Genomic DNA, 14,580 nt, shown 5'->3' on the forward strand with positions numbered 1-14,580 from the left:
CCCCTCCCCAAACTCTGGCTTCTGTAGACTCCACCACAAAATTTCCAGGAATTTCCCAACCTGGAGCTGGCAATCCTAGTCAGGACTGGCCCCAATGAGTTTCCCACAAAGGCCAAAGTAGACCTGGAAAGGGCCTCCTGCCTTTGCCTTTTTACTGACAGAACCAAGCTTGGTTGCCTATTAACAGCCACTGAGGGGAAAGTTAGCCTTACAGCAGGAAGATAAGAGAATGGTTTGAGGGCCGGTAGCTCACCTCAGTAGTCAGCCAGCCATGGAGGAGCCAAGCAGGAGAAGCATCTTTGTCAGAAGAGACAGCCATTTTGGCAGTTTATTCAGAAAGGGAAGTAGGCAAGCTGGCAGTGGATGGGGGAAAGGAGCGGACCCAGCACCCAACCAATGGCACGCGAGTACTCTTGAGTGGCAGCTGATGGGCCAATGGCTGATGGAGTTCACAGCACAGTCAATGCGAGAGCCAGAAAGTGCCAATACGTTGGGCTTTTATATACAGGATACCATTGCCTACTTTTCACTTGGTCCAATATGGATTAATATTAGTATTGCAATAGATGACCACTGAAGAAGGCCAGTAGGCCTAAACACGTCTGTTTTAGGGTCCCTATTGTGCACACTGTATGATTTGTAATTTTAATCGAAACTATAATTGGGCCTAGAATTGTTTTTAAACTAATTTGTAATAAATACATGTAGTTTTGATAATTTGTAATATTTATGTTGTACATTTATTGATTTTAACATTGGGCCCCCTAATCCATGTAACCTTTCAAGTTCTTAATTTGATTTATTTGCGAGACATCACATAGATCAATCAACACATAATTTATTAGAAATACATAGAAAACTACTGTTTATTTATTTACTTCCTTACCTCATTTATACCCTGCCTTTCTTCCCAATGTAGGGGACCCAAAGCAGAGAATGATTACATCATTCTCCTCTCCTCCATTTTATCCTTACAACAAATCTGTGAGGCTGAGTGTGTATGACTGGTCTCAGGTCACCCAGCAAGCTTCCATAACAGAGTGGGAATCCAAACCTGGGTCTCCCAGAGCCTAGCCTTTACTCTTCCCAAGTCTATACTTACATTGTTGGGGACTTTATTGATAGTTTGGCTGCGAAGATCCAGCTTGATTCCTGGAGGAAGGATAATATACATTAATTGGAAGGTCTGCTGCAGGGAAGAACCAACTCTCATGTAAGTGTAAAACACAAGTTAACAGGAGACGCTCACATAAAGCACTACGATGCTTGGAAGTCTACTGTATCACAGTTAAGGGTCACTTTCTTTCTCTGTTGCTGTTTCTCGCACAAGGAGTGGTGACAACTCCATGGCAGAGCATACTCTTTGCCTACAGAAGACCCCACATTCAGTGGCACCTCCAACTAAAAAGTATGCCAGGTAAGCAGGTGGTAGAAGAGAAGAAGAAGAAGAAGAGATTGGATTTATACCCCGCCCTTCACTTGGAGTCTCAGAGCGTCTTACAAACTCCTTTCCCTTCCCCTCTCCACAACAGACACCCTGTGAGGTAGGTGGGGCTGAGAGAACTCTGGCAGAAACTGCTCTTTTTCAAGGACAGTTGTGCCAGAGCTTGTGACTGACCCAAGGTCACATCAGCAGGTGCAAGTGGAGGAGTGGGGAATCGAACCCGGTTTTCCCAGATTAGAGTCCGCACACTTAACCACTACACCAAACTGGCTCTCTTTCTCTGCAAGCCAGAATAGCAATACTGAGCCAGAGGGACCAGTGGTCTGACTTGGTATAAGGCACCTCCATATGCTCACTAATACAGTCCATGCCAGTGTTGTACCCTGGCAGTGCCATCTCTTGCAAATTTTTACCTGAGTACTGGAATACAGCAAGAACCAACACTGTTAATTTTCCCAATGTTTCCCCACCCATCCCCCTCCCTTGATTAAAAGACAAAGACAGAAGAAAGGCAGAAATAAAAGAATGGAACAGATAACAGTGCAAGTTGTAAAGAACCCAGGGAGCCAGTTACTACAATGATCCTTTTTTGTGTGTGAAGGAAGTGGCTGTAAAATATAATATCTCAAAGCAATTCCCCAAGAACCTCTAGTTTCTTTCTCCTGAAGAATAACGTCACTTGAAACATGTACAAGTCATAAAACGGATATCTCATTCATTTTTTCCCCATGCATATTTGGAATGGCTCCTTCTTTCCTGTGGCTGATGGAAGGCACAGATCTTTCCCCATCTGTTGCAGAGTCAGCACCTCCCCTTTCTCCCACATCTCACTGAAACTGCAGACGTTCAGTGGAAGTAGCCAGTTTCCTACTCCACTGATGTGAAATGCCACTGGGCAAGGTGAATGTGACATCGGGGCAGATTAACCCAGCCAGCAGCAGCAGCCTTCCAGGGCAGCAGCCCATCAGGAACTTGCCCAGCATGCTGAAGGACCAATCTGCCCTAGATCTTTGGCACCATCCTCAGAACTTAATGGGGCGGAAGGGAGAAGCAGCAGTATACCGTCTGATCATTTTTATCCCCCCACCCACTCCCCAGGGTTCTCTGGGAGCTTTAAGAACTTTACCCTCAAGGAAGGAGGGAGGGAGGCGGAGGAGACAGAGAGAGAAAGAAAGAGAGAGCATATGACATTACCTTGTGCACTTGGTGTCTCAGGTACCATAGTAATAGGTATTTCAGCTGCCGTAGGTGTTGGCGTATCAGAACTTAACTGAAGAAGATACCCTTCAACGGTAGGAACGTCATCCCATTTAACTTGAAAGGAATTGGTGGTAGCTCTGATCAGCTGTACCTGTGATGGTGCAGGTGGCTTCTCTTAAAAGGAGAACAGTGAGCTCGGATTACATGCGGGGAGGGCGGGATATAAATCAAATAAAAACATTGGGATGTTTCAGACTTCCCAATGCAATGTTTATTTAGTCTTGAGCCCTCTGCTTGAGCAGGCTGTGACTGCATCAGAGGCGTTGAGTGATTAGAATGGATGCTCTTTAGTGCTATCCTAGATGGCTGGCCACTCATGCAGTCCAGTTATTGGCCAATACAACATAGCGATTCCAAAGGGATTAATAATGGGATGTGTTAGCTGAAATCATACAGATCAATAAGGTACCAGGAAAAGGAAGAATTCAAGACAATTCAAAAGGGGTTTTTAAAAATTTCATTAAGCTACTTGCAGAGTGTTCTACAATGTGGTAAAGTCATTCTGGCGGCTATTTATTTTATTTAAAATATTTCTGTGCTGCCTTTCTGCCCAAATAGGGTTGCTACTGGGTGGTGAACAAAGTATTTAAAACATTAAAACAGCATTTAACGCAAGGTAGATCTAACATAAATTGCAAAACCTAACTCTTTTTTTTAATCCCTTCTACAGATTGTCCTGCAGGCACGTGCCTACAGGACACTGAACAAACTAGACGGAAAGTGCAGGACAGAAAATTGTATACATAGATATACGTATCTCTGTGTCATCACAAAACTTTTACTGGGAAGAAGTGGCTGAAGTTTGTTTTGCCAACAACTCAGGAGGCCTGCTGAAAGAGAGTCTTTCATTTACAGCTTAAGTGCCGAGATACCAAGGGCTCCCCCTAGTCTGCTGATGTTTAGGACCAACAGTAAATGCCTCTCTCTTGGGCAAAACATTTAATCTAAACAATTGATAACCTGTTTTAACTCTTTGGGCTGTTTTCATCATTAACATTGTAAAGCCTTCAACTCAGGGGTCGGGACCCGCATCAGGTGGGTCCTGAAGCTCCACCTACTAAGTCATGAGTCACCATAAAGGCACTGTTTTGCTGCTGCTGCTATATGAAGGACTCGTTGCTACATGTACCCTCAGAGAGCACACCTCCTGCCTCACTTTGCACACCAGCTGAGAGGAGCAGCAGGACCATGAGAACAGGACACACAGGGGGGAGGGAAGACCTCCTTTTTAGCACAGGCAAGTTTGGAGATGTCCTCTCCCAGCAAAGCGCACTCCTGCTGCCTGCCAGCCAGCTGCTCCTCCTCTCCACACACCCACACACACTTACAGCACAGAACCTGGTCCCCTGAGAAACCTCTCCTTTATCATTCCTTTCTTGCCCCAGCCTGGCCTGCCCAGCTCTTTTAGTTGGTCCTCTAATGCTCCATGCCTGGCTTGCAGTGTACAACACCCTCTCTCTCCCTGATACAGCTGGTCTTTTGTAAGTTGAAAAGCCTCGGAGCTACAACCATGGGCAAGGAGCACTCGATGGGTGTGTGTGTGAAGGGCAGGCTAGGTAGGGGAAGAACTGGAGGAAGCAAGAGAACGGTCTTGCAGGTGAGGGAAATGGTGCATGTCTCTTAGATGTCTTGTCCTAGCCTCTCCCTCACTACAGTGCACCTCCTGATGCACAGCTTGTATTTCTTGTCCATGGTTTTCTTGGTCTACTGACCTGTCCTGGGCTTGAGCTACTGAGCTCTTCCTATGTCCTGATTTCCCCATTATGAGACTGCAAGGCATGCTGCTACTTGGAGTTAAATGTGAGTCTGGACCCGGAAAGGCTGAAGACCACCAAAAGGACATTTCTATATGAAAACGATGATGATAATAATTTCCATACTCACGTATCTCTCTAAAAGTGGAGACCGAGAATAAGGATCTTAAAAATTTCAGATGTTCAATGGTAGATTCTCAAAAGGGTCTGAAAATTAGATGCACCCCAATAATGGCCAATGGTGTCAAAGTTATGCCTGTCACTTACCAGTGTCTAGATACCAAAGATCTTTGCAGCAAACTTGATTGTTCCAGGCCTTACGGTAACCATCTCTGCCACTCCATATATACAGGCGAGCACCAATGACGACAGCACAGTGGCCAGCTCTCGGGCCTGGCAAGTTATTTTTATCTTCCTGACAATCAGAAATTAGGCCTACCCATTCTGTGGTATCTAGGAAATAAAACAGGATCAAAACTGGAGGATTAATATATTGACTATTTTCAAAAGTGAGAACTCGATTGACATGTCACTTAACGTTGCTGCCTATAAAACAGGAACGACTGGCTCTTTTTGTAGCAGGTACTCATTTGCATATTAAGCGACACACCCCTAATGTAGCCAATCCTCCAAGAGCTTACAGTAGCTCCTGTAAGAAGAGCTCTGTAAACTCTTGGAGGATTGGCTACATTAGGGGTGTGTGGCCTAATATGCAAAGGAGTTCCTGCTACAAAAAGAGCCCACATTGCAATGTTTTGGCTGACTTGTGGACTCAAAGCAAATTTGTAAAGTTTTGAATTCTAACTAGGTAGCCTTAAAGTCTATTTCATATGATCTCAAGGGTCCATCAGGTTATTTTGTATTTTACGTCTTGTGTGAGTGTTGTAGCTTTTAGTGTTGCTTTCAGTTTGCTATTGGTTTCATCTTAATTCCCCCCCCCCCAATTCCTTTGTAACCATGTAGTGCCAGTTATTTATCTGAAGCACAAGTACAATTCTTGGAACAAAATAAGTTATAACTTCCTACCATTTTTAAGGACCGTGGATTGGATCCAATGGTTTACTGATGGAAAGCATGGAATCTTCTTCGGAGGAAGGGATCTTTCTCCCTCCATTGGAAGATTCCTCTCTTGCCAGAAGGGAATCATTAAATCCAACTCTGTGTGTTTGCCACTCCAAAATGACACCTGAATATTCATATTAACAAAAATGCAGGTTCACCAACCTAGATTTAGGTAAGAAAATGAGCCAGTACATTTCCATTCACCGTCTTGAGAAGAGATATTATCTTCTGTGCTCTGTGGGACCCACCCACCAAAAATGTACATTCTGCAAATGTGAGGGTACCGGGAAGCAGGGGAAGGGAGAGGAGAGGGCAGGAGAAAAGACAACCACATTTATTTTCCAAAGTTTATTACATTCATCTCTCAGACTATTACATATTGTTTTGCCCTTACCTTTACTAATTTAAATGGGAGCCTTATTCCCTCCCCCATACCATACTGAAAGCTGTTGCATGAAGGAGCTCTGGAAAATTTAAAAGACAGCCCATAAAACTGGGGAGAGAGCTATTTGCTTGCCAGATCACTGCCATAATCTCTTGGAAGTCATTAAAAACACACTACATTGTAACAGTTGCCTCAGATGTTACTCTGTAAAAAACAAGATATGTTAAAATACTATTAATACAAATACCCCCATGGCAGAATCTGGAGTTTTCCTCATAAGCATTTTATGGAGTGTGTCATAAAATCAGAAATGACTCATGCTATGAATGCCCTTCAAAAACAAACTGAAACTGCTGCAACACTAGCAGAAAGGGTACAAATAAATGAAACAAGACTTAGATATGGCTGGGATAGCTAGCCCTGGCTGTAGGGGGGGGGGGGGTTGAGCTGCTTGCCCCAGCTTCTTTCCTACCAGCTCACCCTGAATTTTGTTTCCACAAAATTTTGTTTCCTTCAGTTTTTGAAAAGCACAGATGGGCAGAGCCAAAACTTCAGGCCATGCAGAGACCTCCTTCCACGTGTACCAGGAGCAAGAAGGTGCTCTGAACTCCTCCAGGCATCTAAAGCTCAGAAGCAGCCCTTTGCAAGTGAAGAGGAAGGCAGCTGAAGCTGCAGCTGTCCTTCGTTCACCTCTTTCATGCTCCCTAGAAAAAAGTTATGCTGTGTCTACCAGAAACAGCTGAGAACACCAGATTTCACTGATCGGAGGGGAATTTGGTATGCCTGAACTGACTGCAAGTCATAACAACTGGTCATCCCAAAATTAAAAACTGTATCTGTCAATCAGCAAAACTATTTAGCATTTGCACACAAAACCATTTCAACACAATTCTATCACATGGCTGCTCACTGCGGTAAGCATTCATGTGGTAAGGCTGTCTTTGAGTGCAATCCACCCCATGATAAGACAGCTGAATAACACCTCTGCGAACACAACTCCTAATAGGAAGGTGAGGTGACATGGCTGAGTTTCCCTTCCTAGGTGGATGGATGCTCCCGATTACCATTTCCCCATGTGGTTACCTGTAAGCCTCAGTAAGCAGCCACAGGGTTTTTAAAAAATCATGTATAGCTACCAAATTTAGGCACTGTAATGTATTACATAATATATTAACAACTATTAAAATATTCACCTTTAACAAAGCTGTTGAGTATAACTACCAACAGATGATGGTTATAACCAAAGAGCATTAGCAAGGGCCATCTAAATGATATGAAGGTATGAAATGCTGTTGCATTACTGAAGTTATCACCTGTTCAGTTCCTTGAACAGAGGGAGTTCAACATAAAAGCGAGATAAAACATGTATGAAAAGGTGACGTGCAATGCACAGCCCTGCCACTGATCTTAACAATGTAAACATTTCAATCACCTTAGAGAATACAGATGCTAGGTTTCCATTATGTTAATGGGGTTTATAAGGCATCTGTGACAGACTGCACTTTTTAAAAGCTTAGAAGTGCTGTACAAATGGCTGAAGAACTGTGAAGGTTTAATTCTTCACAGAAACAGAGGGCCTTGACAGGCTGCTCCAAGCAATCTGATTGGTTAGCATCAACTGAGCAGAGAGAGACTTGAGATAGCTGCATGCTGAGGAGAGTTTCAGTCAGATTTCTCCTTTAGTTGAGAGGAGTTTAACACAGAACTGGGGGGAAAGTTATCAAGGAAGTTTGGGAAGTAGGCAAGGACTCCCATTCAGGCCAAGGAAAGGGGATAGATCTTCTAAAGAGAGAAGAAAATTCCCTACCCAGTCAAAAAGGGAGTTATCTCTGAAGAGTACAGAGATCCCTAGTCTGGTGTGGTTAGAAACTGCCTTTGCAGACCTTCCGAGTCAGTTAAAAACTCAAGACAAGTACTGGTGTTTCAAAAGAAGGGGTTTGGGTACTGAAAGGAGTGTACCAGCCTTCTGGAAACAAAAAGAGTCAGAAAATATTAAAAGAAAGTGTACTGAAGTCATTGGGGAAAGTATTGGAACAAAAGCCTTTCAACCTAAAGATTTATGTCACTGGAAAATGCTTAAGAAACTCTCATTAGCCTGAAACATAAGAACTAAAGCCTGTACATGTACTGGTTTTACCTCAAAAATCTCAGCCTCTGATTTCACCTGCCCTTTCCCCTCTATGTTGAATAAAATATTTAGTTAATTTTGAATTTTAAAATGTCTCAAGTGCCATTTTCAGTGGCTTAATTTAAAGGGCGATCCTGACCCTTCCCTCAGGTTCCTGGTCTGAGCCACCAGTAAAATATCATATGCAGGGTGGGACAGCCAAAGTGCTTCAAGAAAGAAGAAAACAGACCACTAGGGCTGCTCAGTCAGAAAGGGAAAGAAAAATGGAGGGAAAATCTTACCCCTGAGGGAGGGAAGTGGACAGGGCCCTCATAGCATAATTCATCCTTGGCATCATAAATAAGCACTCTAGACAGATGGTTGAGCCACAACCAGTGGGAAGATCAAGATCCTGCCCAGGCAGCTCCTGGACTTATGTGACATCCATACATTGAACACAGTGTTTGTATAACTCATGTACTGATCATGTGGGTTAGGCCTACGCATACTGCACTCTATATCTATCTAGTCATATAATCTCCTCATACAGAATGCTCATGGTGGTATACATGTTCTCCAAACCTCCATTTGTTCCCTCATAACAACCTAGGTTAGACTGAGAGAGAGGGACTGGCCCAAAGTCACGAAAGTAACTACACAGTAGTGGAGATTTAAAGCCCTACTTGTTGCTCCAGTACCACACCATACTAGCAGAGGTCTCTATGAAAGTATGACATAAGAACATAAGAGAAGCCAATGTTGGATCAAGCCAATGGCCTATCCAGTCCAACACTCTGTCACACAGTGGTCAAAAATACCAGGTGATGTATAATGCATGATTTCAGGAGAGTAGCTGTTACGGTCTGCAGTAGAAGAACTAGATTCAGCAGCACCTCAGATCTAGCTCATATAATGAATAGGTGGGTACTAGAAGAGACAGAGTTGGGTAGTCACAAGGACATGGTAGAGAAGGGTAGTCCAAATCTTGATCCTCACTGGTACACTGCTGAACATCTACATACGACTATGGTTGGTGCTTTGTAAGAGTTTAATGGAGTACTAGTAGCAATAAAATGTACTTATCAAAGTTCTTACCTACTATAAAACATCCTTATTTCAGCTAATAAACTGTAGCTTCTAGAATATTTAATACTTAAAGATGCTGTTTTTTTCTTAACATCGTGTAGTATGGAAACTATGAACTAGAGAAGACTTCTTTTCTAACACCACCTTGTACATTATTGTTTTTATTCAAGTACAAAAGCACAGCTCTGGAAATTATTAGAAGGATTTACTTTAAAAAAAGACTATTTAGGCTTTCCATCCAGTTCACACAGTGACAGAAGAAAATGAAATGTTTCCATCAAAAACCACAAAACAAAACTAGACATTTTGAACTCTTCACCCAAATACAAAGAGTACAACTTGGCTTCTAAAGTTCCACAGCTAAGAACTTCAGTATGTAGTACAGGTTTTTATAAGGCTAAGAGATGGACATAGGCAAGATCCCTAGATACAGACACTAGAGTAACATTCTCCTACTAGGTGTACCTTTCTATAGATGAGCTTTTAACAACAGACATACTTGTTTCCTATTACATTGGCTGTATGAAGACTACGGGGAAGTGGCACTGTCCCTTTAGTTTCTGGTTTCGACCAGGTCATTGTTTCTATTGGGGGGAAAACAGGAAAAGAAAGCATGTTGAAGGATGACTGCTGTGAACATTTCTGACTTACACCATAACAAGCTATATGCGCAAGGCATTATTCAGGAAACTATGCATGCATAGATTCAAAAGGTAAATAAGGAAGATCACATGAGCCTTCTGAAATACACATTTACAGGCACTAAACATTATTTATAAAATGTGCGAATAACACAGAAAAATGCAAACACAAATATCACACGCACGCACTCATATCATACGCACACATGCAATTATTCATAGCTATTGAACAGAACAACATTCGAAAACCAAAACGTCTTTTCTGCACTTGCAGTGGAACATCCACACTTTTTTGAAACTGACACCCATAGAGGTTAAGAAGACTTGCATCCAGAGTGCAAAATTAATCTCCAGGCACCAGCTTCATTGACTTTGTGTAGATGTTTACAAGATTTAAGGAAGGCACATGGACTTTAACTAGTGATAACACATCTGCCTAAATTCTACTTGTGAAATGTTGAAGATTTTAAGCTGAGATGGCAGCGAGTAGAACAAATTTTAAAACCAAGCCACTGCAACTTCCTTTTAAACCTGAATACACGTTTTAATGTAATAGAAAGTTATTTCATTATCAGAGTATTGCTGAATGTTTCACACATTCCTGAAAAATCAGTTCAGCTTCCCACAGGTGGTTGTTGTGATGGGCATTAATATAACATATAATATATTTATAATTAGTATATTTTAATTCCACTGAATAAAGACCTCTTCAAACATTAAGTGTGAATACATCAAATAAATAGATATCTGAAAATGTGGCACCAATACTGGGACACACATCAGAGTGTCAGGGCTAACTATAGCTCTCACCTGAAAATACAAACAGTAGCAAATCTAGGTATGCCACTATGTAATGTGTGAAACAGTCCTAAGATGAAGTTGAAGCTGGCTGCATACCAAGTTCCTGTAAAAACTGCAATTAAACTGCAAATCCATAATAACTAGCTACTCTTCAGTGTACCAACAGCAGCAACATTTCACTGGCCATTTAATTGTACTCACCTATATCAAGCTCCCAGAGGTCATTAAGTCGACAGCCAGACATGCCTCCAAAAATAAACATCTTTGGATTTCCAGAGTCTTTTCTACTGTATATAATGGCTGTGTGAGATTCTCGGGGAGACGGTACCACCCCTTTAGTCACGGGAATGCTCCAGCCCGTGACTCCTGAACCATGCTGAAGCTCCAATTCATAGAAGTCATTCAGGTACCTGATGCAAAATTGAAGAAATATGGAAGAGAGAATCATCAAATTTTCTGGAACTACTGTAGAGAAATCTTTTATTGAAAGTTTTATTGAACTTGATAAAGAAAGTTCATTTTCCTTCCTCAAACTGTGATTCTAAAACTCAGTGTAATCTAAGTCAGGGCTATTTTGGGGCAGGAACGCACAGGAACGGAGTTCCGGCTGGCTCCCAAGTTGGCCACACCCAGCAGGAACTCATTAGCATAATAGGCCACACCCAACTGCAGGAACTCATTAGGATTGGCTACATTAGGGGTGTGTGGCCTAACATGCAAAGGAGTTCCTGCTACAAAAAAAGCCCTGGCGTTTTGACAACAAACAAGGTAAACAGAATAAGAAGCAAAAGGTGGGTGTGGCTGGATAACCACACTTCTGGTAACATGGGGATGCGGCCTAATGTGCTAATGAGCTGTGCTGTCAGGGGTGTGACCTAATATGCTAATGGGTTTCTGCTGTTGGGTGTGGCCTATTATGCTAATGAGTTCCTGTTGGGCTTTTTCTACAAAAAGAGCCCTGGATCTTAATTTTGAATTGTGGAGGGGATGAAGGAACGAACTCAGTTTCTCCTACATTTGGACATGATAGCAAATTAGGGCCTTCAGGCACACTCCATGCATGAGGGGAGCACTGTCAATCAATGAATTTGTGCAAATCACGTACAAACACCTGTGCCTCATGATGTCAGAATGCTGCCAAAGTGTCTTCCAGGAGCATGGAAAGACATTCCATTCAAGCTGGCCTTGTGTGTTATAGACAGGGCAAAAGCAGGTAGAATTATTAGCATCTTATAACCTATCCTGACTTCTAAGGCTAGGTTGGGCTACAAGTAATTAATTGTATAACCTGTAATAATTTATGGGAGGAGAGATTCTCCAATGTCATAACTTTCAGTAGATCAATGTGAATTTTCTAAAGCCACATTTTATCTGGATAGTGTATATCAAAATGATCAACCAGTGTTTCAGAAACATAACATTCTTAATGGTAATGGACAAAAATACAACTTTTGATTCTAAACAGCAGGTTTTTTATTATTATTATTATTTTAATACAAACATATACTCAGTACATATACATATATATACACAAAACAAATTCTCCAGTACTTTTACAAGAAACTGTAATAAGCAAATGGATATATTTTTCATTCTGAAAAAAATGAATATTCAATATTTAGTAAATCAATCAGGTTCCATAGAATTAATCCTACTAGCCCTCTGATAGATAGCATGTTAATTTAGATAATAGTGCAATAAGCCAAATCTTGTTAAACCACTCACTGATAATTGGTGATTCTGGTTTTTTTAAGTTTATTGCAAAAACCATCCTTCCTGCTGTAAATAAACTTAGTACTAATTCCAAATCTGAATTGTCCACATAACCTCTCAAAAAACACAAAAGAATTAATTTTGGTTCAAAAGGTATTTCCCTACCCAGCATTTCATTAACATAATTACCACAGTCTTCCAAAATTTCTAAACAGCAGTTTTATTAGTGCTTCAAAATTAATGGAGGTCACGGTGATCAGATCTAAGGAGCTCATCAGCTTTAATGGGACTAACACATACCATCCTTTCGATGTGCAGATATTCTGAACAGACACCCTATCATCCTAGCACTGCTTTCCTTCTTTTAACTAGTTTAAAAGACACACACAAAAAACTCCAGCCATTCTGTTCCAGTTCTACCTGGGAATGTTATTGTTCGAATCTTCACTCTCATTCGCCAGTCCACCAAACAAGTAGCACTTGTTGTCATACAGAGAAAAGCTGTGGCCAAGGCGAGGGCAAGGCGGCAAGCTGGCCGATGGATTCTGGGGTTTCACTTTCTTCCACAGCCATCGACTCGCCTTGAAGACAGAACAGGAGCATGTTCAGAAACCTAAGCCAGTTCACAGTACGCTCAGTAATAGCAAAGAACATGGATGACTCCCTCCTTCCCTCTTTCCATTTTGTGGCAAACCAGACTGCTGTCACATTAGAACCGCAAGGTATGATTTCTGTTTTTCTTCCTCCATACCAGAAAACTGGAAACTGTGGTTCGATTGTGGTTTCCAGTACTGGTTTGGAAGTCAAAAGCAAACCACAGTTTACCAGTTCTGGTGTGTGTGTGTGTGTGTGTGAGTGAAGGGGCGGAGGCAGAAAGGAAGCAAACAAATCAAGGGTCAGCACCACATTTATACTGGGTCACTCTATGCTGGATTCTCCCTGCACATTGGGATTCCCTACCCCAATTGCTTCAGCAGTCTCCCAACAATCAAACTGCTTTTTAAGAATCCTTTCCCCTACATACAACAAAAGCAATCTGGCAGTTCTACACTGCTGAAATAAAAAGAAAAGAAAAATGCCATGGGTTCACGCATACATAACCCCTACACACCTGGCACTTGGCTCTGGGGACTGGTTCTTATGGGAAACTAAGCCAAACTGATTTCATTTAAATGTGCGATTGTAACCTTAATTCAGATTACCTAGAAGAAGAAAGCTTTATATTGATATTCATCAGATATATACATACTTGGGACCAATGTTCCCTCTAAGCTGTGGAGTCCTGTGAGCAAAAATTCTACTTTGTGCGCTATTGGCATTAAAATTGTGAGCGAGCGATTTGGCTGCTGCAAAAATCAGTTTGCTCTGGAGCCATCCTTCCTGAGCTAAGACAAAAATGTGTGACCTGGAGGCTAAGAAACTGTCAGCTAACTCACACTAACTCAGCTTAGAGGGAACAGTGCTTGGGACAGATTAACCCCATCATTATAAAACCTTAACTGAGATCACCTAGAAGAAGAAAACTTTATTGATATTCATCAGATATATACATACTTAACCCCATCATTATACAGTCTGTCCATTTCACCTTCTTTATAGTAAAAAAGAAAGCAGAGGCAACACCTTTTACCAAACGAGGCCTTTTTATGACCCAAAGTTGATTATTTTATCACCAGCAAAATAGTTTTGTCTAGCAATAGCTACTTCTCAGATCTGCAAGTGAGCCTTCTGCTATACAGTACTGGGACTTGTTTGGGGCATGTACCTGTACTATACAGATGTTTTTAAGCACTATGTTTTAAGCACTATGTTTTAAGCACAATACAGGTCCACGCTAAAAACAATGTATGAAAAATCCTCTCTTAGGTTAAACAAAATCTGCAAACCCCCACCACCACCACAGCAGAGTAAGTGATCCCATACCTGCAATTCATACAAGTCATTGCTGTATCTTCCATATTCAACCATGCCACCAAAGACTAGTATCCTGGTACCATCACAGACAAATCCATGGGCTGCACAGCCTGGTGGAATATCTCCTCTAACAGCAGGAAGAAACCACTGGTTGGTAGCTAGATCAGAACACACAAAAAGCATTCTTTTAAAGTGCATGGCTCTATACCAGGTGAAGTTCTCCACTGAAAGATTTTAAACTGAAAGGTAGGGAAAAAATAAATACATTAAGAAATGTAGCCCGGTGCTGTTATTACTGAGCAAGAAATGAAAAAATGGAGACACTGTGATGAGGCCTCCTAACTTTAACAAATGCAACTATCCTCAGTTATGAGTTTTAGAACCTTTGTTCTCAAAGAAATGATTCTTCGTGA

General features: G+C 41.7%; 1 protein-coding gene across 1 annotated transcript in view; it reads right to left on the reverse strand.

The window, feature by feature from the left end:
• HCFC2 (host cell factor C2) overlaps nucleotides 1–14,580 on the reverse strand; it is a 32,470-nt gene that overhangs the window by 11,063 nt on the left and 6,827 nt on the right. Inside the window, exons 2-9 of the mRNA XM_015422545.1 lie at nucleotides 14,177–14,325; nucleotides 12,674–12,834; nucleotides 10,742–10,950; nucleotides 9,598–9,682; nucleotides 5,683–5,786; nucleotides 4,726–4,911; nucleotides 2,639–2,818; nucleotides 1,103–1,152 (exon numbers count right to left, since the gene is read on the reverse strand). Coding sequence (XP_015278031.1) covers nucleotides 1,103–1,152; nucleotides 2,639–2,818; nucleotides 4,726–4,911; nucleotides 5,683–5,786; nucleotides 9,598–9,682; nucleotides 10,742–10,950; nucleotides 12,674–12,834; nucleotides 14,177–14,325 — 1,124 coding nt within the window. The remainder of the gene's footprint in view (nucleotides 1–1,102; nucleotides 1,153–2,638; nucleotides 2,819–4,725; nucleotides 4,912–5,682; nucleotides 5,787–9,597; nucleotides 9,683–10,741; nucleotides 10,951–12,673; nucleotides 12,835–14,176; nucleotides 14,326–14,580) is intronic.

Source organism: Gekko japonicus, unplaced genomic scaffold (assembly GCF_001447785.1).
Source record: "Gekko japonicus isolate JY-2015 unplaced genomic scaffold, Gekko_japonicus_V1.1 scaffold1164, whole genome shotgun sequence".
Classification (NCBI taxonomy): Eukaryota; Metazoa; Chordata; class Lepidosauria; order Squamata; family Gekkonidae; genus Gekko; species Gekko japonicus.